At 40.4% G+C, this 12,156-nt stretch overlaps 1 protein-coding gene across 2 annotated transcripts in view; it reads right to left on the bottom strand.

Moving 5' to 3' along the window:
- Positions 1–12,156, bottom strand: part of KIF6 (kinesin family member 6) — a 182,656-nt gene that overhangs the window by 104,379 nt on the left and 66,121 nt on the right. For both annotated transcript variants that reach the window (XM_048517665.1, XM_048517750.1), the window contains 3 exons: positions 5,276–5,381; positions 2,782–2,923; positions 295–477 (listed from right to left, as the gene is read on the bottom strand). In XM_048517665.1, coding sequence (XP_048373622.1) covers positions 295–477; positions 2,782–2,923; positions 5,276–5,381 — 431 coding nt within the window. The remainder of the gene's footprint in view (positions 1–294; positions 478–2,781; positions 2,924–5,275; positions 5,382–12,156) is intronic.

The raw sequence follows: 12,156 nt of genomic DNA, 5'->3' as shown, positions 1-12,156 counted from the left end.
CTACATTTTCTATAGAGAATGCTGGATCTGTTTTGCAATGTAATATGCACTGAGACAGTTGTTGACTGTTAATCAAGTTTATTGTATGCATGTACCAGAAACAATGCAGCAAAAGCCCCCCTTCAAGCCATGCAATCCCTTTTATTAAGACCAACCTAAAGAACATAGCACTCTGTACAAGTGCTGATGTAGAAATACTATTTCCAACCCATGCTCTCTTTCAGATTTAAATATGGCACATCAAAGGACACAATGTGATTATTCCACATTTGTAATATTACTAAAAACACTAACCTGTGTTCTTGAGAAGAAAACCAGATTTAGCTTCCAAAGAGACAGGTAACGGGTGTTCACTTTCTACTTCTTTTGGAAGAAGAGAACTTTCTGAGGTTGGGCCCTCTCTTAAAGAAGAGTTAAGCTGAAGAAGGGCATCTTGGGCTTTCTTTTTTTCTTTCTTTAACATATTTATTAAAATATCTAAAATTCATTATGAGGAAAATTTGAGCTGGTTTTTTAAAATCTAGCCGAGTACTACAAACTCTGTAACTAACCCCCCCTCCATGTCTGCTATTTATATTGAACACAAAGAAAGACTATTCATTTTATATCAACAATTATTTATTTACTAACTTAGACCCTAATAGGAGGCAGATTGGTCTTCCTTTTCATTGTGGGCCATTGCAGATGGGGTTCCATGTGTTTGTTGAGAGAGTACACATTGCTTAATGTATGTCTCAGTTCATGGGACGCTGTGAGCACTTTGGAGAAACAGGAGATGTTAGAAGGAACCCAACAGATATGTTCTATGTGCCTGTGCATTTTTAATTAGATATCTGAAATATTACATCTCACCCTTCCAATGGGCTTAGGACAGTTAACAAATGTATGGTGTATTAACAGTGTTCCAAGGGCAATGAAAGGCACTGTAAAAACTTAGGCCTGTCATTCTCTCTCAGTCTCACCGGACAGGTTTGCTGAGAAATTAAAATGCAGGAAGGTAGACTCATGTACACTGTCTTTAACTCTTGAAGGAATAATGGCATAAAAGTCTAAACATCACTAAAAATAAAAATGCTAACACTAAAAAACCCAGACCATGAGAAAACAATTTTACAATCACATCAACTTTAATGCTGAACTGACATTACAATTTACTAGTCACTGGACTAATAGTTATCATGGTGGTTCTCAAACTTTTTTGGTTCATGGTGTACTGTGAAACATGAAAATTTCACTGTTGAACAGCCCTTGCCATCAGGAAGTTCTTCCTAATTTTTAGGTGAAATCTCTTTTCCTGTACTACGAACCCATTACTCCTTGTCTTGTCTCTGGAGCAGCAGAAAACAAGCTTGCTCCATCTTCAACATGACACCCTTTCATGGCTATCATGTCATCCCTTAACCTTCTCTTCTCCAGACTAAAAACACCTAGCTCCCTAAGCCATTCCTTATATGGCACGGAATTCAGACCTTTAACCATTTCTCAAGCACATCAAGGCTTGTTGTTCTGATTCTGCACTCATGTCTGTCCTGATTCTTGGTTTTGCCCTTGCCAATTTGCCAGTTGTGGAACCAAGTTCTCTCTTGAGGTTCCTGGGTCCAATGAATTTGTCCTGGTCCTTCCTAGCCCCTGATGAACTGGATGGCTGTTCCCCTGCTGCCCTGATAGACAGTTGTGTAGTGCCAAGGGGGAGGGGTGTGTGCGATGCACCCGGCACGTGCTGGTGCAGGGGCGTGGAAGGGGTGTGGAGGGGTGGGCGGGCGTGCCCTGGGCATAGTTCCCTCTCACTCTGGCCCTGCTGATGGATACACTGATCTGGTTTTTGTCTGATCGCTCAGGGATCCCTAGTGTCTTCACTGTACTCTCCTCCCCTGCCATGCATAGTTTCCCAGCTATAGCAGCTAACTCCTCTTCAGCCACTGCCATTTCTAATGCCACTGCTTTGTGTCTGCAAGACAGCTGCCATTTCAGGTATACTTTCAGCCCTGACCTGTGGCTGTCCACCCACAGCTTCTCCCACCTTGCAGGTTTCAGTTGCCCTTTTTAAATGTCTTAACAATCTGGCCAGATCATGGAAAATGGCCATTCACTTCTGGTTCGGACTTCTTCATTTCCATCCAAGCTGTGAGAGGATCTCAGCTGCTGACCAGAACCACCAATACATTCCAGTCAGTCACAACATGGTGAATATGATAAAAGTTGGGTTATTATATAGAATCCTTATAGCCCAAAACTATTAGATTTTTCTTCCATGTACAGAAATAGGTTGAAGTGGTTTCATCCATTTCTATCACATTAAAATAATTTTATATCATGCTAAAGCTGCGGCTATGTTGTCTGTGAGTCAATAGAGTGAACTGCACAACATATTTTATATACATTGTACAAAGCCCCACATTTAATATAAATTTACATTTAATCTAAATGCGCAGTCCAGTAGTCCCAAAAGCAAAATTTCACTTGGCTAAAAATAACAATTACAGGAAATTCAACTTTTTGAAAGGTAATAAATATTTCTTTATGTAGTATCACTTTTTTCCATTACTTAAAAAGGCACCTGCTTGACATTAGGTTTCCAGAAATTTTGGACCTGATATAGACCTAAGCCGAGCAACAAATATTTCTACATCCAGGAGATTGAACCAGCATGTTAAAGATAATAGCAAACTTTGGACCCACTTTTGTCTACGTTAAACTACACTGGGGGAAAATTCTTTAATTTGTCAATCAACAAAACTACATTTCCAAACTAATTAACAAGTGGACTTTCATAAAGGATACTGATTTCATTGTCTCGTTGCTGCAGAAGATCCTTCAGCTTCTTTAACTCTTCATTCCCAGATGAGCTATTTCCATCTTTGTCTTCAGGAATGTCTGATGCAAGCAGGGCATTCTCACAGGGCTTTGAATCATTAAGCAGTATCTATTAAAAATAACAAAAACAATTTTGGGCTTTTATAATTTAATTGTCATACAGTTAGTATTCTTCCATTTCTTTGTATTTTCAGCAGCAGGAGGCCACAAGAATTAATTTAGCCTAACAAAATCTAAACAGCATTACCACTGCAGACCACTGCAACCAGCTCATGATGGTCCTCCCTTCTGCTACTCATTCACCCAATGTTATCTTTCTCCTTTCATCTGACCTTTTCTTTGATTCAGCAGTTTTCATTTCAAGTTGAAGTTTCTCATCCTTGCATCTAAACTGCTTTACTCTTTCTCCCTCGTCACATTCCTGACTTTGCTCTTTCTTCAAAACTTTTCCTCACTTTCATCTTTACACCTAGTCCCAAATTCACTTATTCACTAATTCCATCTACTTTGTTCTGTCAAGCTCTCATCATTTTCAAACTCTCTCTTAGAAGGTCTGTCATTTAGAAGATTTTTGCTGGACCAGCAGTATCCTTACCTCAACTTCACCTTCACTTTGTCTTTATGCTTTCTTCCTCCCTTTTTACCTTCGTTCTGACATTATTGTGTGCAATATGGGCAGACACCATAATCTTTATACTATAAAACAGTTACCACACCACTGATGGAAAGAGGTATTAAGCAGTAATTAGATATTATTAATGTAATTAATGTATAAGGAAATATTTAATAATAATATAGACATTCAAGAAGAACATCCATCTTGTCCAACATCTTGTCTCACACAGTGGCCAACCAATTCTGCTGAAGGTCCAATAACAGCACATGGAGGCCAAAGCTCTCCCTTGATGTTGTCCTTTAGAACTGGTATTCAGAAGTTTACTGCCTCTGAACATGGAAAGTCACCATGGTTACTAACCACTAATAGACCCATCCTCCAAGAATCTGTACAATTCTTTTTAAAGCTGTCTTTGCTTGTGGCTGTCACTGGCAACTAGTTAAGTCCATTTGTGGGACACTTTCCAGATATAAACATGGAAAAAATAAGACAAATGTCACATTTTCTTGCTTCCACTGTCCAAACCATAAATACTTCTTTTCTCTTGTCAAAAATGTGCAACATAGCTGGTGCTTCAATTGCGCCCAGATGTGCAGAGGTTCCATCTGGTGAATAACCAGAGGACACGTCTTGGAATTAAAATGGGCTGCAGACCTTTTATTGAGGCAGAAGCTGGGCAAGCAAGAGGAGCACATCCGAGCAGGTATCACTGATATAATCTAGGACCAATTGACCCCATTGTTCCAGGGAGTAGAGACAATAGATAGAGCCGCTAATTAGCTCAATCCCCCAAAAGTCCAGAAAGGAAACCCCAAGCAGTTGCAAAGAAACGAAACCTAAGTTTGAATTTCCCGCCTTACCTGCGCAAAGGGGTATAAAAGTTCTGCTCACCAGAGCCTCAGTGCTCATTACTAGCCTGAACCTCCCTTGGTCAAGTTGGTGTGAGACACGATATATCGTCCTTCGCTTGGGTCCCTATGCTGGCATAGAGATCCTTGCCTTCTTCTGGAACTTCTCTGCAGATCTTTGGCAACGTATAAGTCCCCTGCTTCCCCAACTCCCATTCTATCATCTACCTCTATCCTTTTCCTCCCTATCTATATATCTAGGAATTGTATGTATGTGCCTTAACATCTCACTGTGTGATTGCTTGCAAACAAAACTTATATAAAAATATTTAAACTGCAATTTGGTCTTTTGTGAATTCTCTGTGGATATGTTTCAAGTCATTTCTGGTATAGTTGTCTAAAAAGATCCCCCCCGCCCAAGCCTACCTCTTGCATTGCCAAGCCGAGTAATTCCCCATTGCTATATAAAAATAAGTTTGTATACTGTTAAGCTGGGTAACAGATTGCTGCAGGCCCGTGGTGGCGAACCTTTGGCACTCCAGATGTTATGGACTACAATTCCCATCAGCCACTGCCAGCATGGCCAATTGGCCATGCTGGCAGGGGCTCATGGGAATTGTAGTCCATAACATCTGGAGTGCCAAAGGTTCACCACCACTGCTGTAGGCATTGAAGAAGGCTAGAGCAACTGCGTGCTGCCTAATATATAGGGAGTGTGCTCCACCCCTTGAACTCGCGTGCATCATGAGATCAGACCAGGCCCAGGGCACTCATGCTCACTGCTCCGGAGCTCACCATGTGCCCTGCCCCCTGTAGCAATTATGGCGTAGTTGATTCTAGTGGATTTATTGGATTTAATAGGGTTCTAATATGGATTCTGCATTTCCTATTCACCCTTCCCACAGTAAAGTTTCGTAAAACAAAATACATAACATGTTGTTATCAAGTGAAGAATCCCCTCCACACCCTGAGGCAAACAGCAGCAAATGAAGTGTACCTTTAAATGGCTGAAACAGTATTTGATCTTCCGCATATCAGCACCAACATCCAATGTGCTTTCAGGATCTGTATCTTCCAAAAAATATTTAATCTTCTCACCAATGCTAAATACATGTAACAACAGAGAATAAATATGTTAATTGGAAATAGGGTCCTTTATGTTATATACTAGAAAACCACATTTCAAATTAATGTACAACCTTGTGCAACAGATTCAATATAAGTATATTTCCCTGTACTTTAAAACAACAGGGAAACATACCCCCAAAGGCAATAGGGGAACACAAGTAACAAAAGAGAGAGTGCAGAAGAGCTTGTTGTCTCCCACTTGCCTTTGAATAAGCACAATGCTCAGAAGAGCAAAGGCAGATATATTTGATCAGTTTCCCAGACTCAGTTTCCCAGACTCCATGCCATGATCCAATTTGCTTATGAGAGTCTCTTGATCCTCACTATTTTTGGCACATATAAGAAGCTGTGCAGAAAAGGGAATGAGAAACCTGTGCAAGGTCTTGCTGTCATGTGCCCTTACTGTTTACATTTCAGAGGTCATGCTTTGAGAAACTGAAACCCTTCAATCAGACAGACTGATATACCACAACACTGCCATCAGAAAACCTATCAAAATGTATTTGTTTCCAGTCAAGGCCTAATGAAGCAAGTGAGATTAATTTCAGGATACTGTGAGAATCTAGCTATAAAAAGAAGGCAAGTCAGCCCTGAACTTCCTATATCATGGCTCCATGACGACGAAAAAACAGAAAACACTTTCTCCTTCCTTCCAATGTTGTATGAGCCAAAGCATTCTATGAAATTGAACAGTATTTTTGAGAGTCGGGTTTTTTTAAAAAACAACAACATTATTTCGCAAAACTACATTCCTTTCCCTACAGGGCTCTGCCCTGTTTGTTGTAGGCCATGCTTGCAGTTTTAAATCCAAAAAGTGCAGCACAATGTCAGAATCCTGCCAGAATCATTACCCCAACAGAAATTCTCTCAGGATCAAAGGAAATATAATTTACAAAGGCCTATTCTGGAGCAGCAGTAGCAACAATCAAGACAGCTCTTTCTATTCAAAAAAGAGGAAGAAGTTTGGATTTATACCCCACCATTCTCTCCGGTAAGCAGTCTCAAAGTGGCTTACAAACTCCTTCCCTACCTCTCCCCACGACAGACACCTTGTAAATTAATCTAATCTAATTAATAAAAACTAATTAATCTTACTTTACAACTCTTTATGTATCAAACATTGGGATGAAAATCAATTAATGATGGGAATGTTACAACCAAAAGAACCTGCATAATTTTAAAAAAACGGAAGATTAATGATTTATTAACAGAATCCTGAAGATGCTAATGCGCAATAGAAAAGAAATTTAATAAGAAAAGCTTACAATTGGAGGAAGTTGTCATCTGAGTTTAATACCAAGCAACAAAATTGTCCAAAACTACTGTAAAGTTTCCACAGCAGTCACACTCCTAAATAAAAGCTCTCTTGAAGTACAGTTTGAAATGAAGGTGAGTCTTTTAAAAAGTTTGTAACATATATTGATTTAATTTGCAGGCATAAATTAAACTAGCATCTATTTATTAGATGCTTTATACACAACAACACTAATTTAATTTTCAGATATGCAGGCAACAGGGTTTGATATAATGGTGGCCAGAAAAGTTATGATGGGAGGTGGGGGTTAACTCAAAAACATTTCAGCAAGTCCTTGTCCTATTAGATTTCATAAGGTCAGTGATTCCCACTGAGTTCTGAGGATGTGCCCGCAGGTGAAAAGTTTGTGGAGGAGAGTGACACCCCTTTCCACTCACACAGAGTCTTTGACACTCTGTTAAACCTTTCAGGTTATGAGTTCCACGTAGGCCAGGATGTCACACTCACCACCTTGCTTGGATCTTTAAAAATATACAGAGAGCCATAACCATTTCACACCACAGGTTCTCTATCTCACTCATAGAGACATCCACAGACAACGTAGCCAGCTCCCTTTAATAATAAGCCCTTCACTCACATAGTGTTAATGGTGTTGGGGCTTAAATTCTGTTCCATTCACATGTTCCATTCACACCATTTATTCATTCTTTATTGTAAAAATAGATTGGGATGCTAAACAGTATGTGTGTTTCTTTCCCTTAGAAACAAAATTCATGGGGTTAAAAAAAACAAGAGATTATGATATTAACAGAATATTGAAGAAAGTAAGGTAGAAGTTTCAAAGTTTCATTTCCACTGAACTTTTGAACTGTGGTCCTATTCCAGCAACTTGGATCCTATTTTCACTCAGTGCTAAAGCAGCATTTCTGCAAACCTTTCCTCAGTCAGGCATCCTTCTTTTCTCTCTCATATCCCCAGCTGCCAACTCCAAACTGCTGTTTTTAACTCTCTCTCATCAACATTTCGTCAGCTCTCATTGGTCACTCTTAGGGAGAGGCAGAACCTAGCCTGTCCCTCACAAAGAGTTATCACTAGAATTCCACTAATGACAAAGGGTAGGGGACTATAAGATGTGTCCAAAAGACAAAAATGTATTGATATATCTTGTTGAGGAGGAGGTGTGGGAATCATTAATTTAGACAAATAATCTAAGTCAGAGTTACAATAAATCACATCCCTATGGATGGTAAGCAGGCACTGACCTTTAAAAATTATACACATGCTAACTATTATGTACTATAAATAGCTTTTAAACAGAGACTGATGCATGCTCTTTTCAGTCACATGAGATAATAGTATAATGCCCCAAGTACTGAAATGTGCTTTTCAAAAATGTAATTAATACAAGATGCAGATTCCCTTGTTCCTCATATTGGTTTTAATAACTTTCAAACAAATGCCTGGATATAAACCACTTTGAACTGATGTGGAAAAAAATGATAAAATTAAATTGTATTGTAGCATTTTATTGTAATAACACAATCACAGGAGAACGATATAAGCTGCTTTGGGACCCATTGGAGAGAAAGGTGGCATATGAATGAAATAAATAATAAAGCTTCAGGGGTCAGAAGGTCATATACACAAGTTATCCTATCTCAGCCATGAAGCTGAATTCTCTGTTTTCAGTCCATGACTAACAGATGTTCAACCTTTTCCCGAAAACATCCAAGAAAAAAACATAGCTAGAAAAAAAATGTCATCTGAACACATATTCTATGGAAATATACAAGGAGCTGGCCCAGAAGTAAGATATTGAAATAATCAATATGGAAAAGCACAAATCATCTGCTCTTCAAAGGTACCTTTAACACATAAGTTATTAGCTAACTTCTGACACTGTGCTATACTGTAACCATTGACAGAGTGATCTGTATTTGTTGCCAGGCATGAAAAGATAGCTGATCTTTATGAAGCACTTATTTATATCACATATGGCTCCTTCTTCCCGTACAATGGAGCATAAGGCAGCTTGCATTTACATTACTAAAATAATAAAAAATACAAGGGAAAAATGATTAAAATAATCAAATATACAAGGAAATTATTATATGACATTAAAGACTAGCTATACCAAATACTTTTTAACCGCTTTTCAGTACTTGGTTGTGTTTTATTAAATAGACTGTAGCAACCTAGAAACAAATTTTATGGAGTTTTAGCATGCTGGGGTGTTGTGTGGGTTCTGGGCTGTATGGCTGTGTTCTAGTAGCATCTGATCCTCTGAGGATGCCAGCCACAGATGCAGGCAAAACGACAGGAGAAAATGCTACTAGAACACGGCCATACAGCCCGGAAACCACACAATGCCCAGTGATTCCCATCGTGAAAGTCTTCGACAATACATTTTAGCATACTTTTTGCAATTCTAATTAGAACTGTTTAGGGAGACTTTATTTACAAGTGATGGACCAAAGTCATATATTGAAATATCTTCAGAAATATAACATTTTCCCAAAAAGGAAGATTAATAAAGCAACAAAACTGCTACAACCTCCAGACTCCAGAATACTGAAGGCTTCATTTGGGTCAGATCTACACACGGTAGATCTTTCAGCCCTCCTGATGATGTACCTTCCTGATTATTTTTTCACTTACATCTTACCTACTTGCTGGGATTCAGAGGACTATTTCTCCCCTATTTGACAATATAAAAGTAGTAAGGTAAAGATATTAATAAACTAAACTGCTAAGCCAGCACTTCCAGTCTGTGTCTTAAAGAGTTCCAACTGGCATGGCTTCCAGAAGCGTGGGTGCTACGGGACACGGCAGTTTTGATTTGAAATCCTGACTTTCTGGGCAAACTCAAGTTCCGAGTGAGCTCATCTGGCGGAAGAACTTATACCAACATTGTCCAAACAAAAAGGCCTCTCCCTTTTACTTCTGGCATGTTTCTCATAAAATATAAAAGGAAAAGGATTCAATTTCAATCCTGCATTAAAAAAAACCTATAATACAGAAGCCTCTAAGTATATAGTACTATTCTGCCTAGATCTTGCCATCTCATCTACATTTTCTCAAATATGCAAGGATGCCAGCATCTTTTACTAAACAAAGAATGTTAGTTTAAAACAAACATTTAAAGCTCAACTTCACATTAAGAAAGGCTGATCTCCTCATTCAAAGACAGTAATTCAAAATCTGGAAATAGCGTTAAGAAGAACTTCTGTGATCACTGACTTTACAAGTGAAACCCGTTATTTTAAACAAAATGAGAGCAAAGTGTTGTAATATTTTATAGAGAATAAAAGTAGAAAATATACAATGCATATCTGAAGGATGCAATCCTAAACAAACATACTGGAGAGTAAACCCCACTCAGTATAACTTTTTTCCAGTTACACATGGTTAGAAATGGGATGCACATAGGACAACCAAAGTTGAAATCAAATCTATTTTCCAAAGCAGTTGTGAGCAATTTTGTTTACAGGATTTCTTATTTGTTTGGTATATGTAAATTCCTTTTCCAAAAATAATCAAAACATTTGGTTTTCATTTTGCTATGAAAAGCAATATAAACGATAAAGGCTTGTTGAGCCAATGTCTAGATAATCTATTCCATTTCAAAAATTAGACAAAGGAGGGAGGGATTGCCCATCATTACTCTGACCCACTGCTCCGTGCACACATTTCTTTAAGAAATTTACACCTTCTAGCAATATGCAAATAAAAGTATAGGCGTCAGCACCAGATCATTACTGACCCATGAGATGACACCACATCCTGAAGTTTACTATAATTATGGGGTGATTTGTCAATGCCTTCTGCAGTCATCTACACTTTACCACAGCAAGCTGGGTACTCCTTGGAAGGATGGAAGGTTGAGACAACTTTGAGCCAGCTACCTGAACTGACTTCTGTCAGCACTGAACTCAGGTTATGAGCAGAGCTTTGACTAGGGTACTGCAACTTACTACTCTGTACCATATGGCCTCTTCTATGTTATACTTAGCTTGTGTCTTTCACTCTATGTTACACGTTAACTGTATTGTACCAATTTACAAGAAGCTTTCTTTGATATAAATGTTTAGAGTTCTGACATAGGAGAATTTGAATTTTCTTTCAAACTGATCTGTCTGATTATATGTATACTAGCAGAAAAGCCCATTGCGGGAAAACTGCAATGGGCCCTAGCAAAGGGTCGAAGAGGAAGCATCTCCCCTCGCAATGGGCTTTACTGGGGCTGCAGCAGCCCTCACCCCACCCTTCATCATGGAGCACCACTTACCTGGGTTTGGTTCTGTGGTTCAGGGGTGGGAGAGATGTGGCTTGAGGTATGTGGGAAGGTGAGGATAGGGGGAAGGTGCAGAGGAGTGGACGGCATGGGGGAGGGCGGCAAGGTGAGTGTTGGGGTGGGGAAAGGTTGAAAGGTGTGGCTAGGAAGGGGGAGGGTGGCAAGGTGAGGATTGATGTGGGAGGAGGGTAGAAAGGGTGGCTAGGTGTGGGGGAAGGGTGGCAAGTTGAGTGTTGGGGTGGGGGAGGGTTGAAAGGTGTAGCTAGGGGTGGGAGAGGGTGGCTGTGCTGCCGGCAGCCAGGGTGGGGTCATGTCCAGTCTCACAGGGCCAAACAGGCAGCAGGCAACAGTGTAGTCAGAGAACAGTCCAATGGGTCAGGGCAGGCGGCAGGTAAAAGCGTAGTCAAGAGACAGTCCACAAGTCGTGGTACAAGAGATCCGATAAACTGGCTTGGAATCAGCGGTAGGCCAGACATGCAGAGTTGACAGGTTACATACTTGTTGCACCCAGGCAGAACCAAGCTCAAGGCAAGGCCTTGCTCAATACAGAGTTTTGCTCATGGGGCTGGGATTCTGCAAAGAGTTAATCCTCATCAGATGCAGACACTTCTGTCTTCCCATATCTTGCTGCAAGACGAGCACTTCTTTTGTCCTGCAGCAGCAGGCTCATTACTGGGTTCCTTAGGGAGATTTGCAGGATCTTCCACATGCATAGCATCAGGCAAGGAAAGGCTGGGAAATGGCTCTGCTGCCTGCTTTTCCTCATGAGCAGCCAGCTCTGGCTTCATCGTGTTGTCAGGTCCTGCATCAGAGCCCTCCGAGTCCTGGTAAGTACCCAGGGGCTGACTCATGACACCGGCAAGATGAGTGTTGAGATGGGGAAGGGTTAAAAGGTGGGGAGAGAGTAGCAAGGTGAGTTTGGGGGTGGGGGAGGGTTGAAAGGGGTGGCTAGTGGTGGGGAAGGGTGGAATGTAGATGGTGGGGCAGAGGACATTTGCTGGGCCCTCTGCAATCTGGCATTGTTTGGGGGTGGGAAGGGGCAGGGGGGCATTTGCTGGGCTGTGGAGCAGCAGCTCTTCAGGCTGGCAATGGCCAGTGGGAGTGCAGGATGTATAGGGCTTGGGTTCCTGTGCATCTTGCACAGTAATTGGCTAAGGGTTCATCATTGGACATTCGAACCCTTAGCCAATTATGAATAAAA

This window comes from Sphaerodactylus townsendi, linkage group LG01, assembly GCF_021028975.2.
Source record: "Sphaerodactylus townsendi isolate TG3544 linkage group LG01, MPM_Stown_v2.3, whole genome shotgun sequence".
NCBI classification, from domain to species: Eukaryota; Metazoa; Chordata; class Lepidosauria; order Squamata; family Sphaerodactylidae; genus Sphaerodactylus; species Sphaerodactylus townsendi.
Note: the sequence above shows the minus strand (reverse complement) of the source record. Positions and strands in the feature narration are given on the sequence as shown.